This window comes from Mastacembelus armatus, chromosome 21 (assembly GCF_900324485.2).
Source record: "Mastacembelus armatus chromosome 21, fMasArm1.2, whole genome shotgun sequence".
NCBI classification, from domain to species: Eukaryota; Metazoa; Chordata; class Actinopteri; order Synbranchiformes; family Mastacembelidae; genus Mastacembelus; species Mastacembelus armatus.
This window is the reverse complement of record NC_046653.1, coordinates 16,207,245-16,228,406: the sequence shown is the minus strand read 5'-3', so window position 1 is coordinate 16,228,406 and position 21,162 is coordinate 16,207,245. Positions and strand designations below refer to the sequence as shown.

At 41.7% G+C, this 21,162-nt stretch overlaps 2 protein-coding genes across 2 annotated transcripts; both read right to left on the bottom strand.

The window, feature by feature from the left end:
• Positions 1–437: 437 nt before the first annotated feature.
• Positions 438–14,966, bottom strand: LOC113123581 (vang-like protein 1). Its single transcript, XM_026295770.1, has 9 exons — positions 14,830–14,966; positions 10,602–10,851; positions 9,945–10,116; positions 5,260–5,688; positions 4,938–5,113; positions 3,981–4,114; positions 1,957–2,107; positions 1,005–1,239; positions 438–766 (listed from the first exon to the last, which is right to left on the bottom strand). Exons 2-9 carry the CDS (start codon positions 10,670–10,672, stop codon positions 506–508), a joined length of 1,629 nt encoding a protein of 542 aa, XP_026151555.1. The 5' UTR covers positions 10,673–10,851; positions 14,830–14,966; the 3' UTR covers positions 438–505.
• A 3,303-nt stretch (positions 14,967–18,269) lies between these two features.
• LOC113123813 (helix-loop-helix protein 2-like) lies at positions 18,270–18,635 on the bottom strand. The gene has a single exon (XM_026296118.1). The coding sequence runs from the start codon at positions 18,633–18,635 to the stop codon at positions 18,270–18,272; it is 366 nt and encodes a 121-aa protein (XP_026151903.1).
• Positions 18,636–21,162: the final 2,527 nt, after the last annotated feature.

Genomic DNA, 21,162 nt, shown 5'->3' with positions numbered 1-21,162 from the left:
TGTAGTACAAGACAGTTAAATAAGCATTACTAGGACTGAAAAAGGGTTCAGTTTATAATAAATGTCCTGGTTACTAAAGTAATGCTAAAGATAAAGGGGATATGGGTTGAGACAGACAGTGGTTATACTACAGTAGATACACACAATTTTGCATCCTAAATCACACATTCCTCCTAAATCACGCGCTCTCCAATGCAGGCACACACTGGCACATGCAAATAAAGGATGAAGATTTGTGATGGTCATCTGAAGTGCATAGAGGTATACCTGAACTGTGTTCTGCAAATGTCAGGACAGAAAATCCAAGCATATTTCCTCTGGTTTTCTGTCTTTTATCACCTTTCATGTCTCCCAGTAGAGTGACAATGACCCAAAGATACTTTATGTGAGAAAATTACATAAACATACAAAAACCAGTACAAAAAGCTATTTATTTTAAAAACTCACTCAGGTATTTGTAACAGTCCTGCAAGTTTAGATCAGCAGCAGCAGCACACTGGGTCTGTTAAACTGAGGTTTCAGACTGGAGGAGCAGTAAAAACTTATGAGACTTGGGATCGATGTACTCTTCAGTCAGTCGGATGTAAGGGGTGCTTTTGACAGTGACAGCCAAGCTAAAATCAAGACACTTCAGCAGGAACTCTGTCCCCTCCTTTATGCCGCTGGTGACAGAAGCCTCACTGACCAAAGTCCACTGATCAGCCATCCAGCGCTCGGGGCCATACTGCAGGGTCGGACCAGGGGAGAGGTAGGCCTCAAGGAAGGCCTGGACACAGAGAAATAGCCATTGATTCTATGATTCATTGTTGAGGTCAAAGAAAACTGGCTACCATAACCGACAGACATGGTGGGTAGTAAAACTATGAAAATAAATTAAAAATGTAATGAACTGGAATAATTGATCCAGTCCTTAATAAATGACTTTTTTCCTTGAAATCTTAGCAAAGCATCCATTCATACAACAATTTCTGTTGTCCAGTTCAAGGTTTTAAAGCAAGACTCACTTTAGGGCTCATGTTATTGACAAGGCAGAATGCGAGATGCTTCTGGATGCTCTCCATGCTGTGGCAGTGCTGCCTCCTTGTGGTGCGGAGATACTTCTGCAAGGCCCGTGCCATAGAAGGAAATATGGCAAGAGCTGCTTCACGCACATCCATAATGTCGGAGGGAGTCGCACGCTCATCCTCTTTCTTCATCCGCCGGACATGAGTGAAGGCCTCCTCTACAGCCACCACCAGCCTGACAGTGACACAACATAGACAGCAGTTACATGGAGCCAATTTCCAGCTCTCTAACCTAAAATGAATACATACCAATAAATAAGCAAGACTATTAAGATCCTAGTGCAATTCTCATTTTCAGACTACTGGCTTTATTTTGCCTATTACAGTGATGGCTTTTTGCCTTATGTGTCTTCTATATAAATGCTCTTTACACCTTACAAGAAATGACATGAAATGAATGTTTAGTGGATACCAAATTCTGCTGTTTCATAATGGCAAACAAGGATGATTGAACAAACATTTTAAAACAGGACTATTGTTTGCACAATGTTTTCCCAGACTCACTGATGGAGGCTTTGTGATTGACAACCAGTATAACAAAAAGACTGCAGGTTTTATTAATGTTGCATTTTCCTTCACCCTCTTTTGTGTGAACTGATTTAATTTCCTTCGTGCATAGGAAATAATGATTGAGTGATAAATCTACTGCACCTACACTGGCTCACTCATATGTACTGTAACCTTTTATATAGAGCTGTTGATTTGTGTTGTATTAAAAGAGATAGGAAGTACTTTATTTATGAACATGGACTATAGGAGTACACGTGACTTCTACATTTACTCAGATGTGGGACTGATGTGCCAATTTGCCATAACATTTATGTACAGAAGCGAATCTTTCAGCGAGGCTTTGGATCATTGCTCTCCTTATCACTTTTTGACCATGACTCACCTGGCCCTACGTTTGCGGACTCTTCTCTCATAGTCTGCCTCTTCGTAGTACAGCTCATTGTGGGCATTGTCTTTGCGTTTGGCGGCAGCTGTGGCCATTGCCCGTGACTGATTCCCATTACCGGGCTGAGCCCCTGCTGTGCTCCCAGGGGCTGCATTGAAAGGAAAGGGCAGAGGCAAACTGGTTAAATCAGTCTGAGCTGGAGCAAGTGGTCTCTGACCCCACCAGACTCTGATTAATGGGCTAGATCTCAATCTGAATCATAGAAGATGAGGTCACACTGGAGGAGAGCTCAGATTTGACATCGCTGGCAGGGGAAAAGCTATAAATCAACCTAGTAGCTCAGTACTGTGCCCATTTTATACTCCACACACCTTTAAGAAAGATTTGAGGACTCTGTATGTTAATCTTTGTAACTTATCTGGGGCATCCTGCCAGAGCATGTGTCTCAGTCACAGAAAATGTTAATTATGGCACTGAGAAAGAGGCAATTTCCAAAGGAAGCTTCCACATTAATTCATCAGAGAAACACATTTCTCCACACACAGTCTGATGGAGAAACCTTTCCATTGAGGGGGATGATGGTAGAGAGGGGCAAATTAAGTATTCATCATTTTACACTTCAAAAGCTATAGTTCTTGCACAAATTTACTGATTTGCGTGACAAACTAATAAAGTTAATGGAGCTTGTATAGCACTATATCAGAGTTCCTGGGGTTTCAATGTAGGGGAGTAAGATCGGGTCCATATTCATGAAGATAATCACAGCTTGGGGGAGGTTATAGAGAGTAAACCCTGCAGGTGAGATAAGGCTATAAATCATTAGTAAGCTGATCTCCATATGTGTGTTTAAATGTATGTGTGTGTGTGTGTGTGTGTGTGTGTGTGTGTGAGCAGGTGAGAATGAGAAACTGAGTGTGATAATAAAACATGGGTGAAAAAAACATTCTTGTGTACACTGTGGAAAGAATGTCACCAGATATTTTGCACAGGAAGCATTATAAATATTTTCCACTGAAAGCATGTCTAAACACCAGCCTCTAACTTCCTGGCCTAAATAATCATGCTATGAGAAGAGTGACTGAATAACTGTGAATAAAGACGGGGTGACTGGGTGCTGAAATGAGGCAAAATGAAATGAAGATTGGGGAAGGGGGGGGGGGGGGGGGGGGGCGCGAGCGAACTGAGATGGAGACAGGCTGAGATGTAGAAGGAGAAGTGTGGGAGTATGTGAGGAATGAGCGTTGCTCTGATGAATTATTTAAGGCTTGGAATTCCACAGCCCCCCTAGAGGCCTTTCCACTGCACTTTGATAGGGAAGGGGGTGGGGTGGATGGAAGGTGCTACGAGGACACCGTAGATAGATCATTAGGTCCACAGTGCTGTGTTTGTGGGGGCAATATGTGGCATTACAGGACGTGTGGACGTGAATACATCAAGAGCACTGTAACGCAACAGACGGAGTTTGTGTGTGTCTGTGTGTGTAGCAGGAGCACTCCCTGCCAACGTATACGTTAAGTGAGGAATGGAGGCTTTAGAGTGCAGTAAAGATGGAATGAACTGAACTATGAAATTAGCAGCGTCCTGTAATAAAGTGCTGTGTAGAATGACGTTGAGGACTTTTACCTGTCCTTACTGTCCACAAGATATGTAAACAAAAAAAAAACACAAACAAACCAGCTCTTTTCACTTCACAGTTATAAGGACCTTTTTCTGGGAAAATTCAGTGAACTGTGTTACAGGTCAAAAAGATCTGTGGCAGAGCTAAACCTGAGATGCAGGTGTCACTGAACAGGATTCTTAGTTCTGAATTAGGCTGGATACAAGTTGACTTAATTGTTAAGGCCTAAAAATAAAACAGTCTTATATGTAACCTGCACTAGACTAATCTAAAAGCAAGATGAACATAGCCTAATGCTACAGATCACCCTAAAGAAATCACCACTGGAAACCAGTGAAAGCTACCTCAAGTGAAATGTTAAATAATAAGGGAGGAAATAATAGGGGCAGATGAGGTGACTAACCATCTACATTGTAGACCTTTAAACCAGCCAGGTGTTTGGCAGCACGGTGCTTTGAGGCAGAGACCAGGGCTGGGTTATGGAGTGGAAAATCTCTGTAGTAATACTCCAAAATGGACAGCGCCGCCCTCTGAATGCTGTGTAAGATGAGGAAGAGACAGTATGTGAACACTCAGATAGCAGAGATATGATTATGGCTGACTTATATAAGACACTGAATAAGACCCTTCAGTCCACTGAGCAGTGAGTTTTCAAACATTAAAAGATATTGTCTTTTTAATTCCATGAATCTTTCCTCCTTGTCAAAATCTGGTGCCTATTACCCACAATACACCTAAACTGGCAACGATTTGGCTGAAGGTTTAGATAAGTTATGCTAGTAGACTTTGCTGTAGCCTCATGTTTCTAACCTCAAATAGAGATAAAGAATGGATGTTTTCTTATACATGCAGTCATACACCCCAAGACCTGTGAGTAAAATTGATGCTGTTTCATTCTGCATCCTGTGCAAGTCAGATCAAAATCACATTAAAAACATTGTCAATTATAAACCCATTACGTTTTTAGCCCTGTTATACAAATCTTATCTAATTTCCCCTGTGGCTCCTTGTCCTGTCATAGTCATATGTTTGTCCAGAGCACTCCAGCACTTCCTCATCCCTCCCTGAGACTCTTAGAACAGTCCACCTTGAGCAGTGAGATGAGGAGACTGATGAGTAACTCAGTTAGTGTCTCCACTGTAGACATGGGCCTCCAATTACACATATTTCAAGTTGCAGTATAATTGTGACCAAGTGGGACTATGTGTATCTCAGTGTGTACAATACAGAAAGGCCAGATTCTTATATTAAACTGTAGAGACCTATTTAAATCTTTGTCCATTTTGTGTTTGATAAGGAGCTGCAAACAGTAATCATAATGCATGTAGACAAGGCAACTATAATGACTGGACATCCATACCTGAGCTGTCCTATGTTGTAGTGACGTGTCTCTCCGTCTGTAGAGCGGATGACACACATGCTGTAGCAGGGCTGGAGCTGGCGGAGCTCCAGCAGCACCACAGCCAGGTAGTGGACAAATAGCTGAGAGTCTACGAGGGACACTGCAAACTGCACGATACCATGGTAGTCCTCATCCTGCTCGGATCATAGCACATGTACAATAAAAACATTCACCAATGTTGGATAAAAGCCTATTCATCAATTTTATTTAACACAAAAATGAGTGCTTTTTTTTCTTTGAAGCCATGAAAATACCTCGCCCAGCACACTTTAAAACCCACCTGAGCATCAAGGATTCGTACACCATAGAAAAGCCAGTAAGACATAGTGAGCAGGAGTGTGAGTGTGGTGAGGAAGGCACGGTACACACACACCCTGGGCAGACTGGCGCGACCTGGTCGGAGAAACAAGGCCCAGATGGCCACCAGGAGGATAAGGAGCTTGAAGGAGATGGAGAGAAAAAGACCCTCACAGGCTGCACCACAAGCCTGCAACCTGTCCGGCCAGATTACCGTCGGAAGGAGCAAAAAGACCAGGGGTGTGGCCACCACCAGTAGTCCCACACATGAGCCCACAGCCAGGGGAAGATAGCGATGGAAACCTTGGGTCCGGTCCTGTATTCCCTTCCCCAGGCCAACCACTTCCTCCTGGGAAACACTCAGCTCTGACGTGCCTGTCACCGCAGTGGTGGTTTCTCCCCAGTTATCATCCTGAGCGGGGAAGTGGAAAGATGTGTTACAGCTATGGATGTACTGTACTTCTCAGTAGCCTGGATTGTTTATGTTGTCATTTAAACTGTCTGTATATCCAAATCAAAAAAATAAACCAAAACTTTTCTGCTGAAAACAACTAGTTGCGTTTGCTGAAGACAAGATTAATCACAGGGGAATTTGTAGTCCAAAACAATGAGCTTAGCAATACTACATTGCACCATAGAGCTGGTTGAGCTATTGACTTTTGGTCAGTTGTTGGTATAACCATATTGCTTAGTGCAAGTTTAAATGTCTTTTTTAAAATGCTCCCTAAACAAAATTCGATTCACCTGTTTACAGGGTTTCCATTGTTCTATTGTTTTTTTCCTTCTTTGCACAAAAAAAACACAGATTTTATGCCATATGCACACATGAAACCCATCATGCTATTTAGAGATGTTTTATTTTCTTGGAGTTTTACCTTAATATGACAACCCTTCAAAATCCAATTAAAGTCATATTGGATGACTGAAAGGGATGTGCAGTATCATTCACTCTGGCAGGACACTGCAAATGCTGACAGATGAATACCATTATACCTAGTATAATGTATATATATATATATATATATATATATACATTATACAGAATCACAAAAAACAAAAAACAAAACACACACACACACACACACACACACACACACACACACAAACGCACAAAAAAAAGCGTTGTAGTCCCACCATCATTACAAATTAGGGTCACATTTTTTCCCTTGCTGGCAGGGTCATTTTAAGCATAAATCTTTTGAACAAAGACACAGGGAGAATAAATGAATGATAAGTCTATTCTAAAGAGGCATTTTTGTGTGTGCTTGTCATTAATTCACGTAATTATCCATTCATTGTCCCCCAGAGTGTTTCTGCATTGTATATATCTCCAACTGATCACAGGAGCGGCAGCTGCAGTGAGAGGAATGGGAGACAGAAAAATGACAAGCTGAACAGAGAAGCCTTAATGACTTCACACACATGTGCACACAGGCTGTGAGTAAATAAGACAGAGAAAGGACCATCACGTTAATTCTCACCTGTCTAAAAGTATGTGTTTAATCTGTTTAGAACTAAATATAAACTTTTACACTGAACTCTATATTTGTGTTTCATAAAATATGAAAGCAACATTGCGTTTGCATATTTCCAATTAGAAAAAAAATCATCAATATTAATTCTGCCCTCTCTTATTGTTCACAGCCAATTAGCTCCGCCACGTTGGAGGAATGGATGCCAACAGGATCCAGAAGACGAATGAGCATGAAAAGGAGGGGAAGTGAGAGAGGGGGGTGGCAGAGCATGTCTGTGAGGCCAGAAGTCTGGTACGTACACTCTAAGGATGATCTTTCGTACTCAGAAACTGAATAAATCTGAAATTCTCACCTTGTTTTTTGATCAGATGTGATAAATTGAATTGTAAAGGAAGACAGTCAGTGAAATGAATAGAACTAATTTCTGTCGCCCCTTTGTCCCTCCATGAGAACTCATTTTAAACAGTATATTTACTTGATGATGATGACTTTGTAATCAAATGTAATTGGACTGAAATCTGACTTATTGTTTGGTTGACAAACAGGTACAGTAGGATTTATGAGCCATGATGTGTGCTTGTTCATTTTTCTGACTACAAAAGCAGATGCAAATGAGCACAATTAAATTGATTTGAACAGTTCAATTTGAGAAATTGATTTCTTCACTTTATTGGGAAGATATAGATGTCTATATGAATGATACAAGTCTGCAGGCTGTTAGCTTAGCTTTGCAAGACTGGAGAACAGGGGAAAAAACTTGGCACCCATTGGGCTTATTATTTAACCCTTCGAAGTCCAGACCTAGTGGAATGTGTGCAGATAACTACTTGTGTTTTTACAATAGGGTTTGTGTGGGACCTTTTCTTGTTTGGGTGCATTGACTCCCTGGGATCCCTGTTGGTTGCCTGGCAACTAAACTAAACAAAATTAACCACCCTCTGGTTGTAGCTTCACACTGAAAATGTAGAGACACAATAGAAAATTCTTCACCGTTAACTCTCCACAAGAAAACAAATTTTGGAGTTTATCAAATATGGAAACAATTAACAATATTTCCAAAAATGTTGAATTTTTCCTTTAAAACACACCATGATCACAGAGAGCAGGAGAGGACACATCACATGTTCAACTAGTAACCACAGAAAACAGACTGCCCATGTCTCAACCAGATGTTGGCTATGAAAAAGATGAGTATTTTATTTTCCTATTGCTTAGGAGTGTATCATGGTGGCAGATTGTTGGCAGATTATTCATGTATTTCCTATCTGTGTGTTCCCTTAAACATATATACCCTAATAATTAGGATGCACCATCTGAACACTTCATTCTTCCAAACAATCTCTCTGCCAAGGTGTTTTTACAGCCAAGGTTTAATGCTAATGTCTCATTTAGGGAGAAAACAGTGTATCATTGGCTGAGCTAATACACTGTTAAAACCAGCCATTAAGGCTCAGTGGATTAATCCTGAAGATTAATGCTACACCACTCAGGGCTGATCTCTACATACAGTACACAGGGACAGAGTGAGTAACTAAGAGTGAATGAAATAGAGAAGGGTTACAGGAGACTGAGATCAGCATGAGGGCTGTGTGCTTGGCAGTCTTTTTATCTGGCAGAGGGTGAATGTAGATTTTGCTTGTTCCACCATCACAAAGCACAATAACACAACAACCTACTTATTAGCACCACTAGACTCATGCATGCACACAGCAACCAGTCTGTCAGCTACAGCACACAGTGGCAAAGCTTCACAGGTGGAGGATAAAATTATTTTTGTGCCTTGATTTGTTTGTGCTTGTGTTGTTAAAGGTCTCAGCATACCTGTGAGACTAAAACATTTAGAAAATACAGTTTTCTGTCAATTTGCTCTATTAATTTATTTAAAGGAGCTATTTTTACAACAAATTAAAGACTGTTGGTGTGGTAGCTGTGAGTAGGTCTGTGACCTTCTATTCACTAGAAAGGTTAGAGAAGCAAAGTGAGAAATGCTAAAACAATAGTAGGATGTGCTTCTCACCATATGCTTTGGTGCTTCTAGAGCTAACATTGTGAAGAAATTGGAGCTGTTGCCTTCTGGCACAAAGTCACAGCCTCCGAAAGTCTCACAAAGCAGCATGGGCAGTCTTAGTAACAGATTTTGCACTCTATGACTCACTCTGTCTCACTGTCTCTCTCTCTCTCTCTCTCTCACTCACACACACACACACACGCACACACACACACACAGATTGTAGTCCAAAATTGTATCCTTATGTCATAGGCATGCGTGAAAACATGGAGGATTATTCATATCAGCTTTCCCCAAAGTGGTGTTTGGCTGGATGCTACGGCTAATCTCAGTCTGCGAGACTTGCCTTTCTGCAAACAAAGCTGCTCCAAACAAACACTGACTGGAGTTGACACTGGTGATTGTGGTGATGGTAATGGTGGTGCTGGTGATGCACCATTTGGACACATTTGTCTGGAGGGCTTATGTAATACAATGGCAGATTAGCTTACATTGCCAACAATGGATGTAAGCTACTAGATGACAATCACATGACAGTGTGGAATGTGGCTGCCCAGCCAGTAGGAGATGCTAAGCAGAGACGGCAAAATAGGTCCAAGCTTTCAAAGATTGTTAGGTAGTGTGGCAGAAGACATTTCCAAATCCTAATCACATTAAATAAAAGCATCACATTAAATAATCAGTGTGAGGAGGTACACCTTTTTAAACTTGTACTCAGCTAATTCACATACAACACATCACCTTGTCCCTCTCTCTTTTCCACACAAACCAACAGTACACAAGTGTGATGTCCAAAACCATTACACTGACAAGACTCCAGACTGTCACAGCTTGCACACCCCAAATAATCTGGCACATAACCAGTTTTTGATTAAACAATCAAGATATCAATCTAAGAACTGTGCAGGTGCCATAAGTGGAATTATGATTATCTTCAAGCAGAGCCAGGCTAGCTCTGTGCCAAACAAAACTAACTGATTGCTGGCAACAGACAGATGATCAAAGTGGTTTCAGTCTTCTCAACTACCTCTTGCCAAGACAGTAACTACTGTCAAAAGTGTTAAACTATTTCTTTAAACAATGATTACAATATCTGACTGCACCTTTAATCCATCCTACTACTTTATTTGCAGAGCTCAGCAGAATTAGTTTCACTGGATTGGTACCAATTTGCTTCATCAATACCTGTGCTTCATCTCCATGATCTGCTGCCGGCGTGGGTTCTCCAGGCAGTGGCTCGCCATTGTGAACAGGGGAGTCCTGGGATGGTGTGTCAGGGGGGTTGATGACAACAGACCTCTCAGAGCGACTGCTGTCTTTACTGCTGCTGGCCTTGTGCCGCTCACGGCTTCGATCCCTGGAAAACAAGCACATTAACAGACAGAGTGAACATAAAGGAATGCATTTAAGAAATATAAACACATAAAAATAAGATAAGGTATTGAGTTAGATGTTACTGATTAATTGTTGTTGTGTTGAGCCCAGATTGAAGTGGGAAGTTCAAATTTCCTGTTTTATCCAAGAAAAGTTAAAGCCTCTAAGCTGTGATGATCATTGTCCATAAGCTCTGCCTGTTTCCACGTCTTGATCTTTCTCTGCCTTAGTCTCTCATCTCATTTATTTGGCTTCAACCAACATGTGACCCCCTCAAACTAAAGACAAACACCACAAACTCAATATGCTCCAAAACCATTGCAGTTCAAATAGCAAAGCAAGAACCAGGGGGAGAGATTAAGCATGTGATCCAGCAAAAACAAATTTTCGTCATGGGAAGGGTGAGATAGACACAGACAATGGAGCAGCAGAGAGTCAGATGGAAGGGCACACAGACAGGAAACATACCCATGTCGGTTTGATCTCCCAGAGCGGTTGGAGTGGTAGGAGTAGCCTGAGTGGGTCGACTCTGTGTCCATTCCAACGCAGTTCAGAGCCGGTGATTGGCCAGGAGGATGAAGAAAAACTCGTCGTGTGGCAGAAAGGGTAAGTTGGCAGCAGTGCTCAGGAGGCAGAATGGGTTGCTATAGAGACAAGCCTCAGGAATCCACGACAACTGACAACTACCCCAGAGAGGTGCTTCAGTAGCCACATTGACCTAAGAGAAGGCCAGACATCATTCATACAGAAATGTGCTAATACTCACTGAGCTGGTCTTAAGTGCTCTTTTGCATATACTTTTAACTGCAGCACTGGGGATGAATAAAGTACACCATAAATATCAAGATGCTTTATCCACACTGTAAGGAATATAGTACTATTGATTCAATAAATGTTAAGGGATTCATTTCTTACATTTTGAGCAAAAGGAGATAAAATTAAACATACTAGTCTAACAATACTGGACTTAACCCATTTATAATATACCCAGCATGCATGAAGTTTTTATTGCAAAACATAAATTTCTCTCCAGGATGCTAAACCCAGATGATTCACAAAAAATAATCAAATGAAATAGTCAAGGAAATGATTGCAGTAGCCCATTTAAGACCAAATGAACCCTCATGTTTGTGTGACTTCATTATGTGGTTGAACAGAATCAACCAGCCTTATGTGGCGGTTCACCAGGCATGGCCCTTTTTTTCAGACCTCATTCTACACCCTGTCTGTCTCCTAGTTGTTGTCCTGTCAGCCACCTGCCAATCACCAGCCCCAGCCCAGTCTTATTTTACTAAATAGGATTATTCTCCATCCAGTCGTTTACAGGCTATTTCTTATCTCTGTAGCCAGTGATGCATATAAACACTACAATTGCTCATTCAGCATATTAGCGTATGTGTGAATCCACACAGCGGCATGGAGAATGTGCTCTTTAAATGACAGTTAGAAGATGACATTATAGTGTAGCTGATTTCCATTGAAATGACACAGATGGGGTTGAACATTTTTCCTTCATTACCCACCATCAGTAATCTGCCTGGTGCATATGAAAAAACCACACATTTCTCATTAATTATAGTAAAACAATGCATATAATGTAGCTAATGTAGGGCTCGGTCGCTTGTGTTATTAAAAGCAGAACATGATGTGGAACAAGGCAGAGCTGTGTATACACAGGATTTCAATAAATAATGCACTTGAGCAACTAGAACATACTGATCAAAGCTGATGTTCCAGCATCAAATTTTAAACCAGAGTTTTAGTCGTATGCCTTGTCTGTACCTCACATGTGGAGCGTCTGCTGTTGTCCTGGCAACACTGGAAGCAGGAGGCCACATCTAACAGCAATAATCAATCAACCCTGCTGAGAGTAAATTTGTGTGCTACACTTCTCTGTGTCTGAGCGAGAGAGAGGGTGAGGGGATGGCACAGTAAGAGGGCACAAAGAGCAAACAATGGTTTCTCTTCTCACACAGCATCCGTATGGTTAAACGAATGACCCAGGGATTTGAATAAAAGCTGATAACCCCCTGAGTGCTGATCTCTGAACACGTGGTAGTAGTATGTAGGCCAAGAAGATCATTCTCATTCATCCATGAGACTAGTATGAAGAGGCATAGTGAACCAGGCCATGTGGAAAATCGTAGCCACGGGGTAAGAAAAACTATCAGTTACAAACCAATGGATAACTATGAATAAAGCATGCAGAAATAACAATGTGTGTCAGAGATGCACGGCTGCCTATTTACTCTGAGTCGATCCAAAAAAATTCAGTAGTCCTCTGTGCGGGAGTCTGGGTGGAAGATATAGTCTCTGGTGAATCATAGTTCCATCGCAGTAAATCGTTCTGGTTGGCTGCACCAAGAGATTCACAAGGGCAGAAAGTGACACTAATGTAAAACAAACACTCATTAATGTGTTTGTTTAGTGGATTCAGGCTGTTGCACAGTGGGGGCTACTGAAATTTCGCATGGTCAAACTCAGCAGTGCAAGCTCATGTGGTCTTATGCACTCATTTTTTTAGATTTATTCCAAAGACAGGGCAGAAATAAATTACACTATTAAAACAAATATTATATATATATGTCAACATGGGTGGAACTGCAACTTTTGATCAGGTACTTTGCAGAATTTTTCTATGCTGGTTCAGCTCATCAGTGAATAATAAAACTGAGAACGGTGGATTTTAACCCAGTGTCCTTGGCTGGAAAGACATTTGGATCCAAACTGGGCAGAGAGAGAGTGAGAGAGAGACAGAGAGAGGTGTGGAATTTGAGATTCCATTAAAATGTAATGCAGTGTTGGCACCCCAAATGGCACAGATCACTCTCATAGCTCATCTAGAGCTCATGCTGAGGCCTGGTTACCATGGCATCTCTGCTCTCCCTCACACCCGTTAGCCCTTGCACCTTCCTTCCTTCATGTGCGCCCTGCCCTCGTGGCATTATGCCATAATCTGCCAGATGCAGCAGCTGGCTGTGTGCTGTGTTATTTCCTTTCACAATTGTTTCACAATTTAAAAGCAATCTACAAACTATAAAACTCCCATCTAATCAACAAAATATAAAATAAACTGTATTTTTGGTCTACTAATTACTATTTTCATTATTCACACAAACCTCTGATATGACAGTTAGATAATTAACCACTTGGTCTCTATTGGAAAATGTCAGAAAACAGTACAAAATAATAAGTGGCCACAAACCTACGAGTAGACCAGCTCCACTAAGCTGGATAGGACCTTTCTGAAATCTAACAAAAAGGTGACACAGTGTGTGCCAGTGTTATTTATAGTGATAAACTCCAATCTCTCCACAGAGTTCAGATAATCCAGAGCAACAGCTGCTGATTAACATATTACAGCACTGCCGAGTGATTAAAACCACACAAACTGAGCCAAACAGGCAGAACCATTAAACTTTGATATTATTAGGAACTTGTTTTCTGTGCATTTTCCTTCCATTGTTTTTTCTGACACTCTGACACATGATTCTTGACACAAACACATTTGCCAGGTATATGCAGGGAGCAAACCGGTGACCTTTGAGTGACTGGGTAGGGTCCCGCCCTGCTCACACACACACCCACAGAGTAAAAGGAGAAAGTTAAGACCTGACACAGTTCTCTGGAATGCAAAGCCAGTCCCCTCTGATCCGCTCGTGTGGAACTAAATTAAAGTACAGTGGAGGCAGAGTGGGGAGGGATGGAGCCCGGTGGGAGTGTTCTGAAAGAGATACCTAGGTACATTCCCACTTTAAGAGCCTGTTGCCGTTGAATGTACTAAGGTGCATTACTCGACAATGCATCATGCTTTACACTGTACTATCTAAACTTTGCAGGGGCCTAATGCTCTTCTGTAGCCTAAAGGTAGCTGAAGAGTAGTTCCATTTCTCATTACACTTCTGACACATTGCCCTGCCAGCCAGAAAAAAAAAAAAAAAGCTTTATAAGAGAACAATAGCACAAGCACTGCCCACACCACCTTCTTTTGATCATTCGTGGCAGGAACAGCTACCAGGGGATGACTATATTATTCAAGGGGTTCCCATACATCACAGTGCCCTTCAACCCCTCTGCACAGGACCTATCAGCACTCTTCAATAATGCATGGCTGTAGGTGCCACAGCATCACGACACTGATTTCCCGTGGAAGACAGCAGAGGATACACGTGAAGTGGCTTCAGTAACGCCTCATCCAGCTGTGCGCGGTGTGCTCTCCGCACAGCTGCAAATGGTGGCGACACATATTCGCCCTGCAGCCATTCATTTGCTCAGATACTAGGTAGAGCAAAGGATGCGATGTTGCTTCTCCATCACACAGCTGCAGGTTCTATTACAATAGATCTCGTTTCAGCCTCATGCTGCACCACATTAACGCAGCAGACTCTACAAGCTCCTATCACCTCAGACAAAGCATGCACCCTGTTATTTCATATATGTATTTACAGGTAAGAGGTAAGAGTAAAGCAGTGTTTACATTAAAATATAAGTACATGCTTATTTTACAAGTAAATCAAACGGAAAGGAGAACCACGACCAAGGATTACATCTGTCTGATATTGAGGAAACCATTATTCCCACGACAAGATCATTGAAGTTCATCAGTAATTCCTATGTGGGGTTGGGTCTCCGGCTTTTGGCAGGGATATACCCTGGTGTGAACAGAGCATCGCGATTAATAATCCGCTAAACCAACCTTTTTCCTCAGATGCAAGTCATATTCCTTCACTTGCGTCTTGGTATGACTCTGCCGCCGACTCGCCGCTGCTGCCGCTGTGAGGTGCGTCTGTACTGTACTGACAGGCAGCTCCCTCAGTCGAGCCTGGCCATTGTAGTTAGCAGGAGCAGAGACGGGAGAGTGAGGGAAGGCAGCATGGAGGTACAACACCCTGCAAGTGCGCTAAAGTCGTTATTATTCAGCTGTAGCCCACAAGAGGTCGTCCTTTACAGTTGTTTTTGGACTGCTATAGCCAGGTACTGGGAAAACTGCCAGGTGAATATTATGGTTTTGGTTTTTGTTGTTTCACTTGCATGTTTGACTTTCATCGCGTGGAGTCTGACACATTAATCTGTTGAAGGAGAACATTAATCTGATCATTTTGAGTCATCACAACTAGTATATATATATATATATATATTTATATTTATATATATATATATATAAACTATAGTGGTGTAGAAAGCTAAGATCTACAGTACACAGTGAGAATGGATTGTTCTAGTGAAATTCAGTTATTTTGTGCGCAGCATTTAAACTGCTGAAATGATACTGAGATACTTTACATATTCATATTATAAGGCTTAAGGGCTCTGTAAGCTTGTGGGTTTTTCTAGGATAGTGAGGTCACAGAAATATCTATGGGAACTGTTTATGTGATCTAAAAATGTTTGCATTAAGTGTCTGGGAAATGTGGAGTTAATAGGGGCCAAACAGTAATGAGCACCTATACTTCCTGATTTAGTGATTAGTGTAATCCCAGAAATGTAGTTTCTATGACATGTGGAAGCTTTGGAACTACTGTGAGAGAATAAACCACACAGACACCTTCATGGTTCTGACGTCACATCTCTGATCTTTGGAGAAAGATACTGGGTGGGAGGGTCTGGATCTGCCTCCAATGGCTTCTGCCTTACTGGATTAACTGGACACTCCATCATCAGCCAGATGAGAAAGGGCCACGTGTATTATGAAAAAGGTCACATTTACACCCAGGAAGAAAGGCCAAGAAAACAGCATAGTGGTATAAGGTTACAATAAGAAAAAAAGAAAAGTTAAAGAAATGTTTGCCATATTTTATTATCGGTCATCATCAAGAGCAATGACAAAAACAGTAAAGATAATTACTGTGTATGAGTAATTCACCATATAGAAGTGCTGTGTTTCAAAGTCTTGACTAGTTGCACAGAAGCATTTGACAAACCAGTTTCACCTCAAGGTTCATGTAGCAGCTGTTCTAATGTTTCTAAATGTGAACATCTTCAATTCAGTGACAGTTCAGCTAATGATAAAGCGGTGTGTTCACTGACTCACACCATGAAGGTGTATCCCTAAATGTTACCCGAACGGCAATAACCACCCTTCTCCCAGAACTTGCATTTGACTTAGAAAGTTATGAGCAGACTGTGCCAAAAAAAAAAGCCACAGAGCATGCTGTCACAACAAAGATATACATGCCCATACAAGCAAAATTCCTTTTAAAATATAAGCCAAAGATACACAAAAGAACAAGATGTAATGTGATAGCAGGTTCCTTCTGTGAAACTCCATCAGAGGGCAGTGTTAGTCCTTAAAAACACAGACAAGTCTGTACCAAAGTGAAGAACATGCATACAGCAAGTATGATGTCCAGAAAAACATTAAACAACTGCTCCAAACCTGTTTACACCTGAAAGTAAATTTAACTAAAAGAAAAAAAAAATTCAAGTCTAATTTTCAGACAGTGTGAGACATGACAGAGTTGTACACTGTAGATTGAAATAGCCCACAGTTCTAGCCTAGTTTTAGTATTTGACCCACATTGGCTAAAACTATATAGAATATTAATAGTCATCTATATATGGGTTTTATAACTTCTCCTGCCCTATTTATCTTTTAATCTGATGTTATGCTTGGCCTCCCCCCTCCGCTATTACCGAACACACTTATTGTACCCAGTGTGTAGTGTGTGTAGTGTGCAGTGTGGAGACAAAAGACTGTCACTCCTGCTGCTGAAGTGGACATGAACAATACACCAAGCCCCCTGGGCCACATTATACCACAGAGACTCACATAAAAAGATGAGAGAAGGAGCGCAGGCAGCTCTCTGACTAATGGAGAGAAAAGGCAAAGGGACAAGCAGGAGTTCACATCCAGAGACTGATCTAATGGGATATAGAAGACTTCATTTGGTAATGTGGAAAGCCAGGGCAGTAGAAAACTGAGCAAAAACCTGAAACATTCAATGATTTATGTGTGTGATGATAAAATACACATGAATCCATTTAACACCAGTCAAAAAATATAATTGATGGTAAACAATTAAGCAGAAGCTATGATAGCAGGGTCCATTACAAAGTGTGGTAGGGCTGTTTTGTTTACATTTGGATTTGGGTAGTGTGGGATGAACTTTCAAAACTATTTACCTAAATAATAAACAAAACATTTGGATCTCAGTCCACAAACACCAAACCAGAACTTGAGATGTGACTATAACTTCTGTGTTCTTTAAAAATGTAAAGTCCTGCTATTGGCTGCAGACTGTCAAACAAAGACCTATAGCGATGTGAGAGGTTCTGCGAGCGTTTTTGGTTGCTTCTTGTATGCTTTCATATTATTGTCTTATTTGTATGGATGTGCATTCGTCCGTGTGTCCCCAGAGAAAAGCCAGATGGATGACCATCATTCAGTTGCTGTGGTTTTTCTGGAGAAACACCTGCCTCATCCAGAGGGAGAAAAACCCCAACAAATATCTGAGCCATGTGCTGGAGGAACAGCTTTTGAGGCTTAAGTCCCCTCGAGCACTGTCGGCCTAGTTGAAATTATACCAGAGCTAAAAAAACAAAAACAAAACAAAAATTCAACTACTTGCAAAAGGCTTTTATCTTTGCAAAAAAACATCTGGCTTCAGAGACACTGTAAGATAACTGGGCTCAGAACAGTAACAGAGAGTTCTTGAACATTTTATAGCTGTCTTTATTTTTGAACATATGGATTTGAAATGCAGTTTTAGTCGCAGCTGTAATCCCACATTGGGAAAGTACACAACAAACCAGTCCACTGTTATTTGTATAATGGAAATAAATATTTTTACAAATTGGTGCAAACAGGAATCACAGCTGCTACAAGCTAAACAGAAGGCATGTCAGGTTGGGCAATGTTTTAGAGGGTGGGAACACATTTATCATAGAAGCTCACAAAAATATTTCAGCTTTTTCTAAGCACTTTGATGACAGTCCTGCAGTTGCTGATGTTCCCATAAGGATCATGTGGTGCACAACAGGCTACACTGTCTGTGCTGTGTGCTCCATTAGTTTGATTTAACCCCAAACACACAGGGAATTCCAGAAATCGTGTGGTATCTCTATCCCATGTCGTTGCTTCCAGCTGTTGTGTCTGGTTACACACTGGCCTCAGTGCAAACTCCAGCTGTGCGCAGCCTAAACATCCAGCACGTGGTTCAAGTAAGAGATATAACAAATCGCGAGTCGTAGAATCTCAATCTTGGACAACTTTTTGTCTGGTGGGAGCGTCGGGAGCAGTTTTCTCAGTTCTGCGAAGGCCACGTTGAAGGCCACGACACGTATCCGCTCCCTGCTGGCGTGCGCGGACCGATATTTAGCTGTCGCGCGCCTCCTCCGCCTCTTCTCCTCCCTGCTGAGGACGGGCGCGTGCACGGAGCGCGCTTTGCCCTGTTCATCCACTGGCTCGCCCGGAGCGGAACCACACTGCACATTCAGGGTGTCCAGGAAGGAGTTAGTCTGCGCCCAGGGCAGCTCAGGCTCAGGCTGCTCAGGACTGAGCATCGTGCTCCGGTCCTCCAACTATTCTCCAAACAATTCTCTTCGTTGTTGCATCTCTGGCTGCGCTTTAAATGGGCAGGTTTGTGTTAATTGTTCGCTTCATTTATGGGACAAAAAGCCTTGATAATATGAGGGACTCGTGCTGCCCCCCTGTGGCAGAACTTTGTAGTTGCTGCCCAGCCAGACTGTTGCTGTCCGGGGTGCTGAAAGAAAATAATCCCTACAAAAACAAATGAAACGTATCAGGTCATTTAGTGAAATAACGAATATTAAAAATGTATTTATTGCCTTTGCTGTACTTATTGTTGACCAGGTGAGCTCCTAATAAAAATGATCCAAGTTTTGTTCTTGTTTTTTACTTTTGTTTCGAGTTGAACCTGTTTTTGACGCCTTGGATAATCTTTAGTTTGCGATCAGCTGAGTGTCCAAACCTTTGACACCTCTCAGGGAAAAATAAACAGCATTACAGCTGAACTTACCTTGCACATTCAAAGAGCCGGATCCAACTGATCGAAAATGTCACATAATAAAGCTGCATCAGTCAGTGCAGGTAGGTAAAGTTAACTCCCCCATCAGCCTCCATGCTGGCTTGGATCAGCTGAGCCAAAGAGCTAAAGGCAGGACGTGGGAACTGGTTCGACTCCGGCTGAAGTTGATACGATCCCGCAGACCGGCCCGTCATGGTGTCCGCAGAGCATCACTTCCTTCCGTGACAAACTGTCAGGCTTGTTTCTCTTGTTCTTCCGTCAAACCTTCCCTGGCTGTGCGCAAGAGAAGACTCCCCCTGTCACCACAGAACAGGAGCGACGTGACGAGCCACACATCAGGACAACGAGGGAGCCTTTATTGTCTCTCTTCTCCACTTCTATTCCCCGCAGACTGACATGCGTGCAGAGCTTTAGGTCCGATTTGGTGGTGCGAGCGTTTCTGAATGATATAGGACCAGTGAACTTGTTAGCAGCCTTGTTGTCGATGAACGTAAAATGATTATATTTCACTTGACGTCGGCACCTGTGTCTAAATAGAAAGAAAATCGAGGAAAATGTGTCACATAATCGTATCGCCTAAACAAAAATTGCCTCTTTCATAAACAAACACCTGCTGTCGGTTAAAGCTTAGAGAAAGACAAACAAACCAGAAGCAGCTCGTTACAGCCTTTCATTAAATGGAAGTATAGAGAGCTGGGCATTACATTTGGTTTGGTCTTAAACTGTAAAACTTCACCAGAACACATGCTCTTCCTTTTGCACTTTAAGGAAAATTAATAGAGAGCTGAATTAATTTATCCAAGCATGAAAATAAGAAAATCAACACCACCTATTATTCCCATCCAAGATATTTAAAATCTGACATACTGCAAAGCCTGATATTGTGAATTACCTTGTGTTTTTGTAGCCTATTGTTTATGCTGAAATGTGGTAAAAGGGGTAGGCTGTGGTTCTGGCATTTGTCTTGGCTCATCTCGTATAGGGACATGTCAGTACTGATCATTACTAACATAATCACTGTGAGTCAATCACCAAAGGGCCACCCCCTCTGTGCCTGTAGTCGAAAATGTTTCCTCAAACATTGTCAGAAACGGCACCATAAACGCTCTGCTGGGATCATGTGTGGTTATTGAGAAGGCCGTGGCATATGGCTAACATCATTATCATTCTCTCCAAACCACTACGTGAACATTTCTCTCATGTCGACTGGGAAATGACCTGGATTCGCTGCTCATCACAGGAAGAAAGATTTGTCACGTGCTGCAGATGATTTCCCAGAATTGCTGTTTTAGTAAACATTAATATTTGTGTACACAAACTATTGTCTCTAATCAGGACAAGAGATGCACTGTATTTGCTGCACTTTCTATTTTGACTTTATGTAGCTGTGATATTGGGTTGGACGTGTAGTGGAGAATGTAAATTGCCTCAAAGACTTAAATAATTTCACTTAATTTCATTTCCACTCAAGTCACAGATACTCTTAAACTACAGTACTCAGATGTATTGTACTTTAGTTAGCAAAAAGTACCAAATTGTATATACACTCTATACACACTATATACTCAGACAAGAGTCACTGTTTTGCTATGTGATCCAGAGCCAGTTTGTCAAAATAAAAGGTTGGAGCGGGGCCTTGACAGGTTCTTTAATGGGTGTTCATATTTTGCTTTAACCCAGTTGTCAGGCAGTAATTACAGAGCAGACACCCTGAAACACCCTGAAAAATAATCTAAAGCAAAAGCAAGATTGGAAAAAGACAATGAGATTATGACAGAACAGTTTGCACTATTACAGTTCAAAGCAATGATCTCATTTTCTATCTGTGTCAGAGGTGATTTTATCTGTCCCTATACTACAAGTATTATGACATCTGAATTAACTGATTAACTGAGCTGGAAGCTGTGCCAAAATGATCCAAACGACACTCATATTTTTCAATAAATGTGTGTCACATTTGAAAAGAGCCCTGTGGTTTAACTGTACAAAAGTGCCCCCCCCCAGTGAAGAACTGGCCTTTGCTACACTCCACCTAGTCTCTC

Bases quoted from the DNA above. Each gene is read 5' to 3' on its own strand.
- LOC113123581 (XM_026295770.1), bottom strand. From the start codon at position 10,672: ATGGACACAGAGTCGACCCACTCAGGCTACTCCTACCACTCCAACCGC. The intron at 5,689-9,944 runs GTATTGATGAAG...TTCCCCGCTCAG, and splicing joins ATCATGGAGATGAAGCACAG to GATGATAACTGGGGAGAAAC. The intron at 4,115-4,937 runs GTATGGATGTCC...CATCTTACACAG, and splicing joins TACAACATAGGACAGCTCAG to CATTCAGAGGGCGGCGCTGT.
- LOC113123813 (XM_026296118.1), bottom strand. From the start codon at position 18,635: ATGCTCAGTCCTGAGCAGCCTGAGCCTGAGCTGCCCTGGGCGCAGACT.